Genomic DNA, 19,448 nt, shown 5'->3' with positions numbered 1-19,448 from the left:
AAAAGCAGATTACACCAATTTTCTTACTCTGGTGCCAATTTGTCATCAATGCTTTTCTATTTATTTCCTCTCTCCAAAGCTGATGCTGAGCATGGGATATTTGCACAATGTTATATTTATTGAGGACATGCTAACAAATTGTACATTTTTTTAATTTCTTTTTACAGAATATTCTAGAAATGACTGTTTCTGATGATGACATCTTTCGTGATGATGACCATGCTATTGTTCTTTTTGATGTAGCTAAAATCTCCCTTGGGAAAAGAGTGATGGTGGCATTCCCATTGAATCCACAGGTAACAAACACAGTCAGAAGTTTAACCAGAAGGGAAAAAGCATAAATGTCTTGAGGTACTAGATTTGATGTCTTGTACCACCAGAACCATGGCAAAATTTCTTAGAATCTTGATAACTGTGCATTAATGGCAAAATTTTCTGTCTTCTCAAATTGCTGTTGGTTTCATCTGGCGCATATTCTGGTCAAGTGCCCAAGCCCCAGAACAAATGAAATTTTAGGGAAGCTTTGAACTTAACTGACAGAAAATGACAGTTTATTTAATCTTAACACAGATTATAAAAACCAAAACAATTCAAGGGCACAATATCCCATGACAGTTTTCTAAACTTCAAGTTTTAGAATGTTGTTCTCAACATAGGGAAGCTAGCAATTAAGAAGTTGTGAAAAATGAAGGTTTTGTAAACATCCTTTGCTCTGCTAGTACAACTGAGATCACCCTTTCCTTAGAGAAGAAAAAGCTGTGTCTGTCCTTTAATGCTGACAACAGCAAGCAAGAAACAGAATACTGTTGTTTAATAAAGCATAAAGAAACTGTGCTTGCACAAATAAAAGCTACATTTGCAAACCTCTGCACATGCTGACTGAGAATCTCCCTTTTTTTTTCATTCATTTTCAGGGGAGTCAGGAGCTGGAAGTTGAGTTTCTCTTGGAGAACATGTGAGTAAAACCCCGTTATTATGGAAGCAGCAGCTCAAAGAGAGATTCATTGATGTAGGGAACTGTTCTGTACACTCAGTCTCACCTCAATAGCAAGTCTCCCTTTCTCCAAGCTCGATGTGTGCATCAGCAGATCACTATAAGAAAAAAAATGCCACAGCGTGGAGAATAAGTTCGTGATTTTAATTCTACAACATTCTTTTGAAATTGTTATTTATGTGGTTTGGAGGTGACTTTCAGAAGCTGGTGATATGCACTGCAGTAAGTCTATGGGTTCTCTTGGATGGCTCATGGCTGAGGATAATATTGCTACCCAATCTGGGGCATACCTGTAGTACAAAGTTTGTTACAAGCACTTCCCAGGTGCTTTATTGCAATTGAATCATTTCTGCTCTGTAACCTACGTGGCATCTAGTGAAAATGAAGCATGTTTTTACAAACAATAGAAAGGAGCAAGTAAAACCAAAATCTCTCAGAGAAGTACATCTCGTTTAAAAAAAAAAAATCCAGATGATATGATTTCTAAAATACATGTTATTTTTGTTTTCTAGCCAGGATCATGCTGAAACCATCATCACAAATGGGGCAGTAGTGGTAAAACATAAAACATTATTTGTTTTGTTTTCTTGCCTTCTTTCCTTCTTTGTTCCTTGCTTCCCTTAGCTGACTTGACAGTAGTGAGAGAAACACTGTAAGTCTTCATTCTTTGGTGACACCTCTATTAGGAGGTTTGTTAGAGGAGGCCAACACAGTTCTAGAGAAGCCTTCAGACTGCTACCATTTTCTTTTGGTTTTTCTGCATCCATAAAATATTACAACTCACTTAGCATAGCACCATCTTACCATATGATAGTGATAGTTAATTCTCTTTCACTGGATCTATCAGAATCCTTCAGCATGTTTAACCCACACATTCAAGCAATGATCCTTCCAACACTTGCCAGCACTGGTGTTGAGATGGCTGGATCAGTAACCTAATTCCCTGTCCTGGTCATGTCTGTTACAGTGCCGTGAGCTGGCCTGTTTGGAAGTTGAGTTTGACAGCAGGGTGAAAAAAAAAGAGTTTGCAGGTAAGCTTCCTAGTTCTTTAACTATTAGTGATTTTTACCCTCTCTAACAATACCTAGAAATTGCACCAGCTGAATACTAAAGCTTTAACTGACCATATCTAAGGAAACTTGTAAAATCTTTCTAGTAGAGAATGCTGCTTGTTCTGCAGCAGGTGCAGGTTCAAAGTTCTGACTGCACAGAAAGCCTTGTGCCAGATGAGAAATGATGTAAAGTGCCTGCATGGGAAGTATCTAACGCCCAAGCTGAGATGCTAAAAACCCCTGCTGTACTACTGCTAACTCCTGAAGAATCTTACCTCCTTCAGTATGATAGTCCCTGGCCTTAAATTTCCTCAGGACCTGTGGCAGATTGACATGTGCACACGCACAGAAATACCTCATTTTTTGCAGGGGTTAGCCACTCAGCAGCTGGCTCACGCCTGACCCCGGTCAAGAACCAGAATCTAGGAGTTCCTCTGCCCACCTCCCATGAGGGGCTGCATCTGGTACGCAACCTCAGAACATGCACAACACACTCCAGCAGAATTAGCTGAACTCTTTGGATAAATATGGCCAACTACTGCAGAGTCAGATCTTATTTTAGGGGACTGAGAACTTCTGTTGCTCATTGTTTGGCCAAATATGAAAACATCTTATAGCACGAGGTACCTGGTGGCACTTAATGTGATCATGGAGCTGCACTAGAAAAACAGCTGTCTAAAACTTGCTGGCATTCATATCACACCCACAGCTGCCTTTTTGTTCATTGTATTATAACAACACAATGACCTGTAGTGTGTGGGCTTGGATCACTTTCAGATGTCAGCTTTCCAGGTACATAGGGAGAGGAGAAGGGGATTTTTTGAAAATTGCTTTTTTTCTTCCTTTCCCCCTTTTCTCTTTACTTACAATTAAAAGTAACTACTCTGTGCGTTTTATGTCATTGTTTTAGAGAATGAGCTAACGTTTACAGTGAGAGGATCATTTGAAGAAACACAGAGAGTTTCACTGGGCTCTGGCTCCCGTTCCCCTCTCCCAGATCCCACTCTCTTCCACTATGCCAAATACAAGCAACCCTCATTGGATGTTGCACTCACAAAGAAGAGGAGGATTCCCAGCTTTGTACGTTAACCCCTGAACATGGTAGTCAACATGTCAGACAGACCTATGAACTGACCTTTATATGTGAGTAGGCAACAAGAGAAGAATATTTCTGTCTTAACCAAAAGGACCTCCATGCTTGTTTTCAGTGTGCTTGTGTGACATGCAGAGAAAGGAGGAGCAGAAGCATCCCCCTGACTTTACCTCTGAAGTCGCTCCCTTCTGAGCAGGAAGCAGTCAGCAAGGTAATCATCTGCCAACCATTGAGAATCTTTTGCAAACTTTCAATAATTCCTACTGGTTCCAAAGATGCAGAGATTAAAGTCCCTCTGTCTTCATACAAAACTGATTCTGATTGTTTTCTAAGCTCCCTTGCATCTAGTGTGACACATAATAAAGTAAATTGATTGGAGCAAAATAAATAAGAAAATCATGGGAGGAGGAGAAGAAAATGTCTGAGCTGCTGCTCATTCTCCTTATACGCTCATGTCCTTTACCAAGCTGGAAGTCACTGGATGCTACTAGGGCTACTAGGGTGAGGCTCAGCCCCTTTGGAGACAAACTGAGCTGCACGCACATGTGCATGTGGAGTGCAGCCTCTTTGGCTTCCTCTTGCATCTCACTTTGTTGCATGAAATACTGCAGTTTGTTTTAGAACAATGTTTCCTGATGAAGCCTTCCAGGGATGTAAACCACTGCAGCTCTTCTCTTCTTTGTTTGTGTAGCTAAACAGTGTGTGAGCAATCTAATCTGAACTTCTTAACAGAAGGAAGATAAAGGCTATAGATGATAGTGTTGAAACCTTAGCTTGTTAAATCAGCATACATCTCTGGGTAATAATAAAACACTATCTCCCAGTCTTAGTTTAACGAAGTCAAGAACTCTGTAGATGTAATGATGACCCAAAAGTACTATGCCCCTTTGAAAGTGAGGAAATCAGACTGTCTTAAAATATCTATATTCATTATTGTACCTTCTGATTTTCAGTGCAGAAAATTTGGTTTGCTCTTCAAGACGAAAAAATGGTAAGAGATCTTCTTTGTCTTAATAGAGTTATAGGATCTTTTAGGTTTTAGGTTGAAAAAGACCTATAAGATCATCTGGATCACTGCTGTCCACCACTAAACCACGTCCCTTTGCTTTTGGGTAATTGTCAGTCAATTTCCCATCCATTTGATATTGTCTGTGTTTTAAGTACTAACTTGTCCTCTTTTGGGCAATTAAATACAATGGGCCTGGAACAACACAGAGTTTCACTGTGATTTTATGTAACAGAACTATACGATGAGTTAAGAAGAGTCAAGAGTTTTTATCTAGAACACATAATATTTTTTGTTGATATTTTACTGTGATCAGTATTATTCATCAAAAGGCCAATGTGAGCACTCACAGAAACCTCTAGCAATTATTACTAAAGGTAGACTTTCAACAAAACTGCATTTCAGAACTCACTTAAAGAAACCAATTGTGTTTCCTCAAGCACAGACAAGGGAACAGGAAGGCCAAAAGCCAGAGTATCTGATGACTTTAGGATATGAAAAAAAAACCTGACATAATATAGGTACCTGCATAGATTTTAATCACTGAACAAAGAAATAAATTCACATTAACTAATTTTTAAACCAGGGAATCACGTTGTGTATTTTGAGCCATGGTTAAGGCCTTTGTAAGTTTTGGAGGATGTATCTGTGACATTTTGTAGGAGCTTCCCTACAAAGCCAACAACAGCAAACATTTGCAGCATACCTTCTGTTCATGATGTGGGGGTGCCTGTGGATGTTTGCACAACTTTTGAAGGTGCATTTAAAAGCCATCTTCAAAACCCTGCCCTCTGCAGGCTTTTGGCTTCATGTCTGAAAGGGAGCTGTCTTGTTACTTGCAGCTCTATCTAATTTCAGGCATCTTCAGTGAGGAGTGGGCAAAAAAGATGGAAAAAAAAAATCTCCCCTAGTCCATACAAAGATGTAGTGTTGTTCTCTAGGAACAAACCTGAGCATTTCATCTTTTCCTGTTCTGCTTCGTGTGCATAATGGTCAAGACATGTCTATTTATGAAGTAGAAGCAATATAATTACTGAATGGTGCTGTAAGCATGATGTAAGATATTTGACGCTGTGTTCCAGCCAGGAAGACCTCGATGTACGGCTGGGCTTTGACCTGTGTGCTCAGGAACAGGATTTCATTTGCAAAAGGAAGAAGGTTGTTGCGGCTGCTCTGAAGGACATTCTTCAGTTGGAGGAGGACTTGGAGGACGATGAGGTAGCTGAGACATAATTATTCTTTGCTTTCTTTGCAGCTGGATGTCAAAATATACATTTGTATTCATTTTTTCTTACTTTCAGGAAATCAGGAAGTTTAATGTGCTTGCTATAGCTATAACATTTGTTATTCTACAGAATAAATGAGTACTCATAGGGAAGATTAATAAAAGCCTCACAGAATTGAGTTAGAAAGGACCCTGAAAGGTCACCTAACGCAGTTATCCTGCAGTGAACAGGGACGTCTACAGCTAGATCAGGGTAGAGTAAGTAAAGTATTCACAATGCAATACATACCAAGTATTGTGCTTACATACGAAGTAGGTTGGGTGCACATGGCTCCTCTTTCCCTCCAGAGTTGTAAAAGGGATGGGGTCATTACTTTCTGGTCTCACTTGGTCTGAATTGGTCAGTGCTCTCTTAAAATCATCAGTTACGATACATCTAGTATTGTCATGAAATACTTATGCAATAGTAGGGATAAGCTTTATCATGCTTAACATGAATAACAGATTGTTGTTACTCACAAAGAAATAGTGAGACAACACCCATGTTTTCTGGTCTGTTGCATCTGGTAAAAATCTGGTTCAGGTAGCAAGAGGTACCTTTTCATGCTCAATCATTATTTTTGGTTTTGCAATAGCACGCTGAAATTTTGACGTTTGAGATAGTGGATCTCATGTCCAATTGCACAATTTCTTGGCAGAAAAAACAAAATCACAGAATGATTGAGGTTGGAAGGGACTTCTGGAGCCAACTGACCCAACCCCTTCTCAAGCAGGAACACCCAGAACAGGTTTCCCAGGGCTATGTTCATTTGGCTTTTGAAGATCTCTAGGAAAGAAACTCCATAATCTTTCTGGGAGTCTCTTATTCCTTCTGTGCTCCATTACAAATTCAGGTCTTTCTTGTCCTTGCAGACCACTGGTATGCAGCAGCTTTATTACTTTAGCAGTGTTGTAACACTCTCTTTTCTAATCAGTGACGTATTTTGCACATATTTTGGGATTGAACAGGTACCTGTGGTGGCAATCATGACCACGGGTGGTGGAACCAGAGCTCTGACAGCCATGTACGCTCACCTTCTGAGCGTGCAGGAACTGAATGTCTTGGACTGTGTTTCCTACGTCACCGGTCTGTCTGGCACAACGTGGTAAGGCCAAGTTAAACAAAGTTTTCATTGGAGTTTGCCGTAAATGATTTCTGTGAGTGACTCAGAGTTACAGTGGTGAGCTGCTAGTTGGAGCCTCTTTTGAATATCTAGTGGTTACTACCTGCAACACCAGAAGCCATCATTGTTCATAGCATTTTTGGCCAGTGCTATTAAGAAAAGGCTTTCCTCTTCTGCTGTGGCTTTTTCTCATTTCCTTCAGTAGGTATTTGTTAGCATCTGGAGCTAAGGCAGTCCTGCTTAAAGATGTTTATGGTACTGCATACATGTGTATTTTGTTATGAAAATCAAGACATGATACAAAAACCTCCACAATTTCCTAAAGCTCAGCTTGAGATTTCACACTGTGTTTCTTTCTTCTTTAGGACCATGGCAAACTTGTATGAAGATCCTGACTGGTCGCAGAAGAATCTTAAGAAAACACTCAATGATATCCGAAGGCACGTGCTTAAAAATAAATTCTTGGCTTGTTTTGCTCCAGACCGTCTGAAATACTACTTGAAAGAGTTATGCCAAAGGAAACAGGAAGGACATCAGATAAGTTTCACAGATCTGTGGGGACTCATCATTGAATCTATGTTCCATGACAAGGTATAACAGAAGGACTTTTCAGATTTGTATATTTAATGGATACAGTAGTGAGGGCAGAAGTAAATCAGAGTGGCTGAGGTTGGAGTTTATCTGCGGTCCAACAACTCTGCCTGCGCAGCTATGGAGCAGGTTGTCCAGGATTGTGTCCGGTCAAGTTCTGAATACCTGTGTAGGTGGAGACTCCACAACCCCCTTAGGAAACCTGTTCCATTGTCTGACCACACTTTTCTCAAGTGGCAGAAGGTTGGTTGGTTTTCAGATAAATGCCTCAACAACACGCCTTGTCAGTATCATGTTCATGTGTTTGCTGACTGTATTATGCAGACATTAACGTCACACCTGGGACAGATAGGGTGGGAATAAAAATAAATAATAGAAAACTTCTAGTATGAACAATTTAATTAACAACTGAATTAATGTGTAAATATTAAAGTGAAAATTCTACTGTTCTTTTCGAAAAGAGCTACACAGTGTGAGAAGGCAAAGAAAAAGCACAGCTTCCTCTGAAGCTTTGCCACCACTCCCAAACCATCCTCTATCTTTCTTAACCATGTCAGATGTTCCACAGCAGAAGCATAAAGGGACAAGCCACGCTGACTATTAACTCTGTCTGGGCTTTGGCATAGACCCGAAGAAAAGAGGATCTTCTGAGATGCTAAAGACAGAGATTACTCTTCCTGAATGAAATATTTAATGCCAAAAGTGTTTTTCAAATATTTCCAGACTTATTTTTCTTTTAAGATAATGTAAATAACCTTTAAAATCTCAAATTTTTTTTCGTCATGTGAACTTAGACCATATACATAGACAGTCCATATCACGAGGATTGTTTGTGTGCTGTAGTGCTGAGATGGAGGAAGGTCAGAGAGAGGAATCAGAGCATCTCCCTATATTAAAGCAGTGGGGAACGTCGTAGTTAGTCTGGGACGCTCTTTATTGTCAGGTTTTAGATGAAGGTGAGAAGCTCTTTGCGTCATCTGCCTGTCCTCAGCTACTTCTTTCTTCAAAACAGGAGGACACCCAGAAGCTCACAGATCAGCAGCAGGCACTAAACCATGGTCAGAATCCCCTGCCCATCTACCTCTCCCTCAATGTGAAGGATAAAATCAGCGACCAGGATTTTAGAGGTAATCATACTTCTGAACTGCTTTTAACTTTTAATCCCATAAAGGGGTCCATTTAGGTTCAATTAGACAAATCAATTAAGTGCACAAATCCCCTTAGGGACCAATTCACCTGGAAGTAGGTTTTTAATAGTTAGATCTTTGAAGTCCTCAGTATATGGATGATAGAGAACACTATCCTGAAATTACCTGCTCAGCATGTCAGTAGAAAGTGCCATAAAACCTGAAGTTTGCAGACACATTTAGATGTAAGGAGGCAATTCACTCTTTATGTTCACACTGTGAAATACACAGTGAATAAAATAGCTGTCTGCTGTAACCAGAACCAGACTGCCTTAAATTGGCTAATATCATATGTTTTATTCAACTAATTTGAGCATCTGCTGCTTGTAATCAACCTGTTGTGTGCTTTTCTTTTCAGAATGGGTGGAATTCACTCCTTACGAGGTAGGATTCCTGAAATATGGTGCCTATATTCGTGCAGAAGATTTTGGCAGTGAGTTCTTCATGGGTCGTCTGATGAAGAAAATCCCAGAATCCAGAATCTGCTTTTTGGAAGGTAACTTTTTGACCTGGGTAAATGTAATGTAATATAATCCATCCTGGGCAAACCCCTCTTCTGAAATGAGTCATTTATCACATTTTTACCTACCAGAAGAATTTGTTAAAACATAAGAATTCATAACAGGTCACCACCTGGAAGATTCTTTATTTTCTCTGAAACATTGTTCAATAGAACAGATTTATTTGACTTCATATATGTTTATGCTTACTGACATGAGACCTTTGTATTATTTACATACCTTTGCCAGCAACAGAACTTGTCTAATATCATAGGTAATTTAAATTAGCAATCTGTTTTTTAGCTTAAGACTCTGCAGTAAAGCCTTTTCTCCAAAATGTTACTGCTGCAGCAAGAACTGATCAGTCCTCCAGGACACTTCCATTTTGGATTGTAAATAGATCTTAGTAGCTACTTTTTTTTTTTTTTTTTCCCTATCTTGCACAAGAACACTCAAATCTCTAAGAAATGCTTTTTTCCCTTTGCGAAAGCAATCTCTTGCCTCATTGTTCTTCCAACTTCCAGAAATTGCACAAAGGAAGTTTCAGGGGTGTTTGGAGAAGTTAAGATTTTTTTGCCTGTGTGGAGATTTCACTGTAGCTCATGAGGAGGCACAAGGAAGCAGTTTGATGTCAGAACATCCCCTTGCCTGCAGATATCCAACAGAGTGCCTGCATCTCCTCTTCTATGGCCAGAAATGTCAGCAGGTCACCAGCACCCATCCTACACCTCTTTCCTTGGCATTCTCCACTTCTTCAGAGCAATGCTGGGACATTTCTGTCTCTGTTTCCAGCCACTGACCCAGAGTCCCCTTATTCAGTGTTACTTATTTCAGTGACACAGTTATTCCAAAGGTTTTCTGCAAATGGAGCAAACTGCTTGGCACCTCAGCCCCTAAACAGAGCAGGGACTGACCGTGTAGGTCCTTGTAGCTCCTTCCTACACAGCATAACCTTTTCTGCACAAAGGGTCAAGGCCATGGCCAAGCTGCCTGCGTGCAGCCCTTTCCATCCTTCACTCAGTTTCTCCCAAAAATTCCAGGTTTAGTTCCGCAGTTTGGAGGGTATAGCAAGGCACTGCTGCAAATACAGTATATGCAACTACAACAGGGAGTGGTGTTTTCTTACCCTGAAAGATTGCAGATAGGTGGCAGTCTGGGTTGCCATTACATTCGCTCTTTGATTTATTCCTTTTTTTTTTTTTTTTTTTTTTTAAATCATTTAACGTATGTTGATGGATGGAAAAACTGAAAAATATAATTCAGATATACCCAGAAGACAAATAAAAAAGATTTATGCTCTTAGAATTCCTACCTCCAAAAGCTGTAAGTCAGCCTTCTCATTCTGACTCTTAAGTATTTCCTGGCAGTCCTGTGTGACAGTTTTGTACCTGTAACAGGCTATGCGCCAATAAATAAAGCCTTTAGAATTACAAATACTGGGAACTTGAGAACAGGAAATGTTGAGGGCAGCTGGAAAATACTAAATTTACTTGATAAGATGATATTTGCAACATTACAAAAATGTGTATTTTAGCAGATAGATCGAAAATACTGCCAGCTCTGCTCATACATACTGATAAATCAAATTCTTTATATACACTGTGGATTCATATTCCGATTCATAACGATGATTCCTTTTGTTTACCCACAAAAGTAATGTAATGAATAGTTTGCTGGAGAATAAAGGAAATAATGAAGGTCATTGTAAATGAAAATGCTTCCAGGTCTTTACTGGTTTCCTTTCTGCCAAATATATCCTATGCCATAGGGATCTGGAGTAGTGTATTTTCCCTGAATCTTTTGGATGCTTGGTACCTATCTGTTCATTCCGAAGACTTCTGGCACAAGTGGACCCGAGACAAAATTACTGACATAGGTGAGTTATTTTTATAACATAATGTTTTTTTCTCTCTTTCTCTCTTTCTCTTCTTTTTTTCTCACACTGATTCTTTTCAAAGCAATTTTGGAATTCCTTCTTCAGGACATTCTGTAGTCAACATGGAAACTAGGAGAAAATTCATGCCAGGTATTCCAGTATGACGATCATTATAGTCATATGAGGAAAAGAATCCACAAGATTTGTCACAGGAAAAAAAAAAAAAAAAAAAAGAGTATGGCCCTCATATTGGCCAGATTCAGAGCACAAGAGTAAAACTGGAGAAAAATGTTCCTGTATAGTAGGAGTGACTGGAGACTTCCTCTGCAATCCACTTGCTTCCAATTCTTCTCTTGGAACTTTGACTGTGGTAAGAAGCTCCACTGAAAGAAAAGAAAGTATGATCTTTGCCTCTATGGATCCCACAAAATTCAAACTCAAGTACTATTGCAGGCCCTTCCAAACTAATCATAAGGATGAGATTTGCAATACCCACCAACAAGTTAACACCCACAGGGTGGGATTTCAGGAGGAAACATGCAACGCAGACATACTACAAACTGAAAAATGAAGAGAAATGTAGCAAAAATGATTTATTTTCTTGTATTTGTAGGGGGTTAGTTTCTGATTGTTTAAATAAGGAGTTTGCTAGTAAAGAACAATTTTGTATTCTCTGCTCTTCCTCCCCACCCCCCCCCCTTTTTTTTTTTTTTTGCATAGTGGTGAGATATTAATGTGAAGTAGCGCAGGAAGATGGGGCAAGTGCAGGATGTTGTAGTAGGTAAAATTGAAGAATAACAAAAGAAAGAGATGGATTCATATACAGTGAAGTACAGTACAAGCCATGCTTTTACTACTATCAGCTGAGAAGCTGAGAAGAAACGAATTTTTTCAAAGCTTCAATGAAAACTGAGATTTGTGGTAAGAAAAAGAGCAAGAAGTCAACGTTTTCCCAAACATGTTAAGACAAATTATGACTGTAGGTTGACCTCAACATTGCTATCACATAAAAGACTGCTAACCTTTCCTTTACAGATGATGAAACCCTGCTCCCTAAAAGACCGAATGAGCTGGAAACTCGAGTGGTTTGTCCCACCGACAGCTTTTCAGATATCTTCCGAGATGTTGTCACGTTACGTCCAGCAGCTTCAGAAATCCCTAACTTCCTAAAAGGCCTCCAGATGAACAACAACTACCTAGAGAGCGAATTTTCTAAATGGAAAGGTATGGTAATAGCATCCCACTTTTATGTATATTTTAAACCATCCTTTTTAAAAGCATGCAATGCTGAGTGGGTTGTCAAGCTGACTGCCTTTTAGTTCTGTTCCCATTCTCTGATAATATTTAAAACTGTTGCCAAAAGGTAAAATTACTCAGTAGAAGAAGCTTCAAAAGTAAGTTCCTAAGAAATTTCCAAAGCCTAGCAAGTAATCAATCAGTGTACACCTGCTGGTGTGCCAGCCAGCCAGCCCACACTCTTGTGGCAGGGGATTCATGCCATCATATGCTGTCTCTTGCCTGGATAGTACTCAAGAGGTATGGTTTGGAGCCCTGTTTCATCTTACCTTCTCATTTGTAATAAAGATAGGATGTTCATAACAGTGTTCCTTCTTGCACCAGCTGGGAGCTTGTACTCAGTCTGTATCAGATCTTCCATGTTCTGCAAGAAGCTATGGCTGTCTACCTTAATACCTTTGTGCCTGTTCTCACTGCATGCCCAGCACTGAGCACATTCAATCTTTATTTTGTTGAGACAGTGAGTTGCAATTTTAATTTTTCCCCTATTGAAAAAAATTGGCCTGATCAGAGTTATGAACAAAACTAGGGGATGGAATTAACACTATTTTCCTGAACCTCAAGTTAACATCTCAGAGAAAAGGAAAAGAAACTGCAAAGTAAATAGTGGAAAGAGGAACCCAGAAATGACTAAGCTGTAGCTATCAACTACACAGGTAGGCCTGAAACCACCCAAAAAAAGCTGAATTCTCTCTCTCTCTCTCTTCTTTTTTTTTTTTTTTTTTTTTTTCAATAATTGACTTTCCTGAATATGCCAGAGCATCTCTTGTACTGAGCACCCCCCCTGAAAAACAAATCCTTCTTTTCTAGACTGCGAGCTTGACTCTCAGCCCAACCACCTGACAGGAGCAGCAGACTACCTCATCTTGATTGACACTGCATTTGTTTTTGCCACCAGTTACCCACCACTCATGAGACCAGAAAGGAAAGTGGATGTCATTTTGCATTTCAACTATAGTTCAGGTTCCCAGACCAGGGTGAGTATTATACATTCCTCTATAATGACCTCTCTGCTTCATCATTCACTTCCCAGAATGGCCAATCCTCTGCTCATAGAACACTTTTTTTTTCAATATTTAGCAAGTAAGACAGCAGTAAGAAGCTAACAGTTTACCAGGGTCACATGCATTCATTGAGCACTATGCTGTTATCAGTAAAGTAAGCATTTAGGAAACTGATCCCGCTCATTTTATGAATGTGTTTCACTTGATCTGAAGGCAGTTAGATGTAGAACCCATACAGCTGAAAATGTTTAAAAATTTAGTTGTGACTCTGTAATGCAGACTCTGCAGAGCCATGTGTGACTCAGACCACCTGCTACCTGGCCTTCCAGAGCTGGGCTCCACTGGCTGCCTACAACACCTTAGTTGGATACATGCCGTAATCTGTCAGAACTTGGCCCTAACCCCACAAGCCTTCCTGGTAAAGCTGGAGTTTGGTCAAATTCAAAATATCTCTGCTATGTTCTGATGCTTTATTTCATTTTCTTTTCATATGATGGCAAACTAGCCTCTGAAAGAAGCCTCTGAGTACTTTGCAAAACAAGGAATTCCTTTCCCTAAGGAGGTGCCAGATGATCAAGAAACACCACATCTGAAGGAATGCTACATTGTTGGTGAAAAGGAGAGCCCAGAAACCCCTATTGTAATATTCTTCCCTCTGGTAAATGACACCTTCAGGGAATACAAAGCACCTGGTAAGTTTATATTCACCAACCACATCGTCAGAGGCAGCCTTTTACTTTGTCTTTGCTACTGTACAATATCTGTTATTCAGACCACCCTGTAAACACTTGTAGGCTCAAATTCCCTCTTCTTACATCTGAACCGTACCAAAGAGATGAAAATACATAAATTTTCCTCAAAAGTACAGCAGCAGCTGAGATCAGCCTTAAACAAAAATGCCCTTCTTCAAAATTTGTTTATTTATTTTGGCTTTTCATAGGTAGGTTCTGGAATTAAACAACGAAAAGTGTATTCTGAAATTAGCAGGGCCATTTCCTCTCATACTTCTCCTCCTTGCCTCTTATGGAACGCCCTTGGGAATCTGAAGGATTTCATTGTTTAAAATCATTTCCAGGCTTGTAGTTAATGTAGATAACCTTGAAAAGAAAAGTGTGAATTGGTGAAGTGATGAAAATTATAGCTGAGGCTCACAGTCAGTTTCTATGCACTTCAGTGGGCCCTATTTTGAAACTTTAAAGAATTTAAAGAGCAACATTGCCAGTTGTTTCAAAACAGATGAATCTTGACAGAGCTCTATTCTACCTCTGATAGTGTCAAAAGTCTTGGTTACTGCTTCTGATTCTAACTAGAATCCCTACTTCATGCTATGAGATCACTTTTTAATCACTTCAAAGCCCCACAGTGTACTGAAAACCAAAAGTCCTGAGGTGGTATAGGTGCATGAAATGTAATAACAAAACATCCAGTAACTACTGCCCCAAATGTATTCTTGAGATCAACCTTTTTCTGACTCACAGGTGACATATGAAGGCAGAAAAAAAATAAATGATGTGTACTTGACACTTTCGATACCCAAGAATTTGTTGAGATTTGTGATTCCAGGATAAGCCTTGGATGTTTTTCCCAAGTACCAACAACACACTGTGGAGGTTCCTAAAAATGTCTGCTCTCTGATAGCCTGCAAATCAAGTTCTGAAATAGCTTTCTGTTATTTAATTCATTTAACAAGTTAATAGAATTTGTCTGCAGATCATCATATATGATGAATCTAATATTTCCAGAGACTACACTTGTGGGACTACTTGCCTGGTTGTTTTCCTTGGGTCTGTGATGTATATGCTGATTATGCTGGGATGATGAATTGGGCTTGAAAGGTTCTGTCAGTATCTCAGCCAAATCTCAGGAAACATTAAGCCCAGCATAGCAACTGACATTACATAAAGCTTGTAGTTTTTATAGCAGCAGGTAGCTTGAAGAAATTACAGAAAATATCTATGCCATTTGCTGCCGGGCCGTGTTCCGATCATGACTCTGTGAAGTCTCTGAGTTTAGACAAGAGGATGTCACTTTTGAGGTCTGCTTTCTGTATCTTTTAAAAATTCGTTCCAGCATGCAACAAGAGTTGATGAGCAGATTATGCAGAGCCAAGGGAAAGCTGAGGTTGCTGAAAAGGCAGCTCTGCATCTGGAAAGCTTGAATCACTGAGATGTCTGGATTTTCAGCAGTCTATTCTGGAGATATAGCAGTGAGGGATATAAAATATGGAGGGCAAGAAGGAACAGAAACTGGCAATGGCATCAAAAGCTCACTGCCTGGAAAAAAAACTGCTGTAGTAAAATCCTGGCTGTGGTTACTTGCTCTGGGAGACAGGAAAGAAAGAGGGAAAGAGTAGACATGATTCACTTGCCACCTTAGCTGGAAATAGAAGGTGCTGCTGCAATGACCAGGACACGGCAGCAAAGTGAGGGCTGGGGAGCATCAGCACCAAGTGTGGCTTGGTGACCTGGCTGCCACCTTGCCCCAGCAGTAAAATTATCCCAGCAATAAAAGGCCTCTGAAGGGAAATCTTTGGGTTGTAATCAACTATGGGTGCATGCCTGAGAGGTGCCTGACCCTAATGGCTGTTCTGCTGATTAACCAAGTCACTGTTTGTCCCTTAGGGGTGAGACGTAGTCCCTCAGAGATGGCAGAGGGTGATGTTGATGTTACCAATAGCTGTGGTCCATACTACATAAACAACCTGAGTTATTCAGAGAAAGATTTTGACAAACTGGTGAACCTAAGCTACTACAACGTCCAGAATAATAAAGACTTGATTCTTCAGGCCTTGCGTGCAGCAGTGGAACGGAAAAAGCAGCAAAAGAAACAGCAACCACTGCAAAAACCACCACCTCCTGGTGATGATGACATGGGTGTGCCCAACAGAGAGGTGTCCCAGCATCTGCCCACCTGCTCAACAGTAGGGAAAATGAAATAAAACATCCACAAGCACTGCTAATTAAACAAAACAAAACAAAAAAACCAAAAAACCAAAAACAAAAAAAAAGAAGAAGAAGAAGAAAGGAACTTGCCTAGGTAGTGAAAAGCTGAAGAATGCTGAAAACACTTTGTTATCGGAAGTGCTACAGCCTGTCTGTCAGTGAAGGATGTAAACACACAAGGCTGAGCTCTTCCTTAATGAATTAATGTCCTTCCCTTGCTGACAAGCCCTGGAGTAGAGCTGGGTGCAAGGTGCTGTGCTCCTGCTTGCAGAAGTGACCCTTCAGGCCAAGGCTGCGTTTTATGGACATGAGGGCATGAGGAAGCTGACACTGGCTGCTGATTTTCTACCTGCACTGTAATAAGAGAGGAGCGTAAGTCTGGAACTGCAACAGAGAACAAAATCCATTGTTTCTAAATCAAAACCTATTTGGGAGCTATGAATTCTTTATGTGAATGTAAATAAATATTAAACTTTATACAAGAAAATACTTTTTTTTCAAGTCAGAGTAATAGGAAATAAATATTTTTTGCAGCAAATACATGTTATAGAAATTTCTTCTAGGAGCCTCTTCCTCTACTAGCAAGCCAACTTAAACATGAGATGCAGGCTTACTTCAGACCTGGGTGTGAAGTGCCCCAGGAGCCTGACACCATTTAAATTCCATTTAAGGCTCTGCTCTATGAGAACTGATTTACACTAGTTTATTTAGTTAAATCACATTTAAGCATTAGTGCTACATGTTGAAGGCTTACAAATGCAAAGATTTTTGAGACTATTACATTTGAAAAGAAAGGAGAAACAGAGGTACAGCAGCTCTAAAATTCTTAACGTCACTCATTTGCATGTGACTTTTTAACCTGTTGCTGAGTAGTCCAGCAGAAGTTAGCTTCTCTGATATGAGCAGTCCGTTTTCCTGATACAGATAAGCAGGTTTCATAGAACTTGGATAAAGTGCTTCATGGGAGCCTCACTGGAACTCTGTAAAATGCTGGGCACCACGGTGGGAAGTAAGAATCAGGCTCTTCTGGGGTATAGTGAAGGACGTTCTTCTGTGTGGACGATCTGGGAGCTTGAAGTTATCTGCAGAAGAGAACGGTAGCTGTTTGTAAGACTCATTTATAATACACATGAGTAGATTAGAGACAAATATATAGAAGACAGCAAGAGAGAGAAGAGCAGTTCATTTGATTACTGAGTGAAACAGCTTAAAGCGTCTCTGATGCTTAGTCTGGAGAAGAGGATGCTTAGAGAAGACTTTATGATCTCTACAACTGCCAGAAAGGAGGTTGTGGTAAGGAAGTGATCGGCCTTTTCTCCCAGGTAACAGTGACAGGATGAGAGGGAATGGCCCTAAGTTGCACCAGGGGAGGTTTAGGTTGGATATTAGGAAGAATTTCTTCTCAGAAAGAGAAGTTGAGGCATTGGAACTGGCTGCCCAGGGAGGTGGTGGAGACACTGTCCCTGGAGGTGTTCAAGAACAGTGTGGAAGTGGCTCTGAGGGATGTGGACATGGTGGGGATGGGCTGACAGCTGGACTAGATGACCTTAATGATTCTGATTCTATGATGGCTAAATGAGAGGTATGAGTTTCTAATTGCTGAAGCACTGTACTGCTTTTGTGTTCAACACTGAACTTAGTTTGAGTGCTGTGGTTTGACAGGTGGATCCCCAGTCTTTGATTATTCTTTTTCTAAAGTAAGTTTAGCTTCTATTCAGTGTTACTGACATATATCCACAGGCTTGCAGGCTCTCAGTATGCTTCCTATAGGCTTCCCTGCCCATCAGTTCTCCTGTAGTATGTTTCAGCAAGAGACTGTGGGCCAGAAATGGAAGCCTTACAAATGCCTTTGCTCTCAAGGTCAGGGTCTCTTCCCAGCTGAAACACAGGGATGTAAAAATGTTTATCACCGGGGTCAGCACATCCTCACATTCTGGAGCATGCTGCAGAGCCTGCACAGCTCTTGTGTGCTGACGGTTACATCCCATGGAAATCAGAGTGTGTGTGCTGGTGCCCCTCACAGTATGGGTGCAGCCAGAGGGCACAGCCAGACCTGGGAATCTGGAAGCACTCCCAGTTACCCACATATGGTCGGAGCTTTATTGTCTGAAGGGCAAACTGTCCTGCTGACAGCAGGAAGCATGCAGGCAGGAAGTCTGAAGACAAGCAGAGCTAGGTGTTTGAGAGCAAGCACTGCCTTGCCCTTCCTGCTGCCTTCCAGCCGCCACGAAGGGGTCATGGAGAACAATGGGCACTTTACCCCACTTCACAAAGCACAGAGTGGGACTGAAATAATAACTCATACCTCTGAGTTCTCTATATTCAGCAAGAACACAAGGGAGAATGACAAGGATGGCTAAAGAGGTGGAACAGCTTCCACAGAAGGGGCAAAGAGATAAGGCATCTGCACCCTAAGGAAGGGACAACTGGAATGAAATGCAGGGAACAGCATGCGCTGCAAAATCTGCACTGAGCCACCAATCCCAGAGGCAGCAGACAGCCCGAGGAAGAACCACAACTCCCTTGCCCTCTTTGATGCTCTGTTGCCTGAGTGCTGGCTGCTATCAAGGACGAGAAGGAAAGAGCTCTGGCCGCATGTTCAGACATTTTTGCAGATGATAAATAATCAGAGCATTCAGAATTTGTAAGAGCATTTCACGGAATGAGGAAGCCAGGCAACGGGGCCCTTCGTGAAGCAGCATAAAATGTTTAGACTCAGCATGGAAATTGCAACAAAAGGGTTGCAAAACATGTGTGCAGCCCTAAATAAAATGTGAAGCAAGGAAGCGAGGCTGAAGAGCGCCGGTACAGCTGGAAGCTGTTATTTTAGAGAACAGCACAAGGAGGGTGGCAGGGAAAGGGCACAACTCAACCTGATGATGTGCTTGGGAAGGAGAGGGAGCACAGAGAGAGGGTAACAGTCCCCGTGGAAGTGAGAAGGAAAGAAGGTAAATAGCTAAAACTGTGGGTCAGTAGGCTCAGTAAGGTGCTGGGCCTGCCAAAAGGGATTTAGATTATAGGGATATTGCAGAACAAACAATGATGTCAGATGGCAACACAAAGGAAGCACTTCCAACGTTCTGTTTAAACACAGATTCAGAGGAAAATCCCCACTTTTTTTTTTCTTTTAACTGGGAAAATGAGCTTTTTTTTATTTATTTATTTTTAAGTGGAGAGAGAAAAAAAAGTATTCATTTTACAGATATCCTCCACGTCTTGGCATATTTATGTATTCTGTTAAAATCTATTCCAAAATGAGTGGAAAAAATGATCCTCCCGGATGGCTGAACGTGCTACCGAAACCTACGGTTGAACTGGACGGCAAAACACGAATGCCATGGGGGGAATTTCCTCCGCATTTAGGACAGCACCTAATGCGGCAGCGGAGCGGCGACGCTCGGTGACACAGAGAGCCGTCAGCAGGGAAACACGAAAGGCATCCGGACGGCTGAGCTGCCAGAAGAGCCGCCGGGTTTCATTGCGGGGGCCCTCAGCATCAGCTCCGCAGCCGAGAAAACC

The 19,448-nt window shown here is 40.9% G+C and overlaps 1 protein-coding gene across 1 annotated transcript in view; it reads left to right on the top strand.

The window, feature by feature from the left end:
- Positions 1 to 15,925, top strand: part of LOC306947981 (uncharacterized protein) — a gene marked incomplete at both ends in the record, with an annotated part of 64,513 nt that extends 48,588 nt beyond the window's left edge. Inside the window, 17 exons of the mRNA XM_079537442.1 lie at positions 168 to 296; positions 915 to 955; positions 1,507 to 1,549; positions 1,962 to 2,025; positions 2,957 to 3,126; positions 3,255 to 3,350; positions 4,093 to 4,130; positions 5,228 to 5,363; positions 6,379 to 6,515; positions 6,899 to 7,124; positions 8,137 to 8,251; positions 8,670 to 8,807; positions 10,580 to 10,687; positions 11,723 to 11,911; positions 12,794 to 12,960; positions 13,493 to 13,679; positions 15,609 to 15,925. Coding sequence (XP_079393568.1) covers positions 168 to 296; positions 915 to 955; positions 1,507 to 1,549; positions 1,962 to 2,025; positions 2,957 to 3,126; positions 3,255 to 3,350; positions 4,093 to 4,130; positions 5,228 to 5,363; positions 6,379 to 6,515; positions 6,899 to 7,124; positions 8,137 to 8,251; positions 8,670 to 8,807; positions 10,580 to 10,687; positions 11,723 to 11,911; positions 12,794 to 12,960; positions 13,493 to 13,679; positions 15,609 to 15,925 — 2,301 coding nt within the window. The remainder of the gene's footprint in view (positions 1 to 167; positions 297 to 914; positions 956 to 1,506; positions 1,550 to 1,961; positions 2,026 to 2,956; positions 3,127 to 3,254; positions 3,351 to 4,092; positions 4,131 to 5,227; positions 5,364 to 6,378; positions 6,516 to 6,898; positions 7,125 to 8,136; positions 8,252 to 8,669; positions 8,808 to 10,579; positions 10,688 to 11,722; positions 11,912 to 12,793; positions 12,961 to 13,492; positions 13,680 to 15,608) is intronic.
- Between the last annotated feature and the right edge of the window lie 3,523 nt (positions 15,926 to 19,448).

This window comes from Tetrao urogallus, assembly GCF_951394365.1.
Source record: "Tetrao urogallus genome assembly, chromosome: 6".
In the NCBI taxonomy this organism is placed as follows: domain Eukaryota; kingdom Metazoa; phylum Chordata; class Aves; order Galliformes; family Phasianidae; genus Tetrao; species Tetrao urogallus.
The sequence above is the reverse complement of the archived record's forward strand: the minus strand, read 5'-3'. Positions and strand labels throughout refer to the sequence as shown.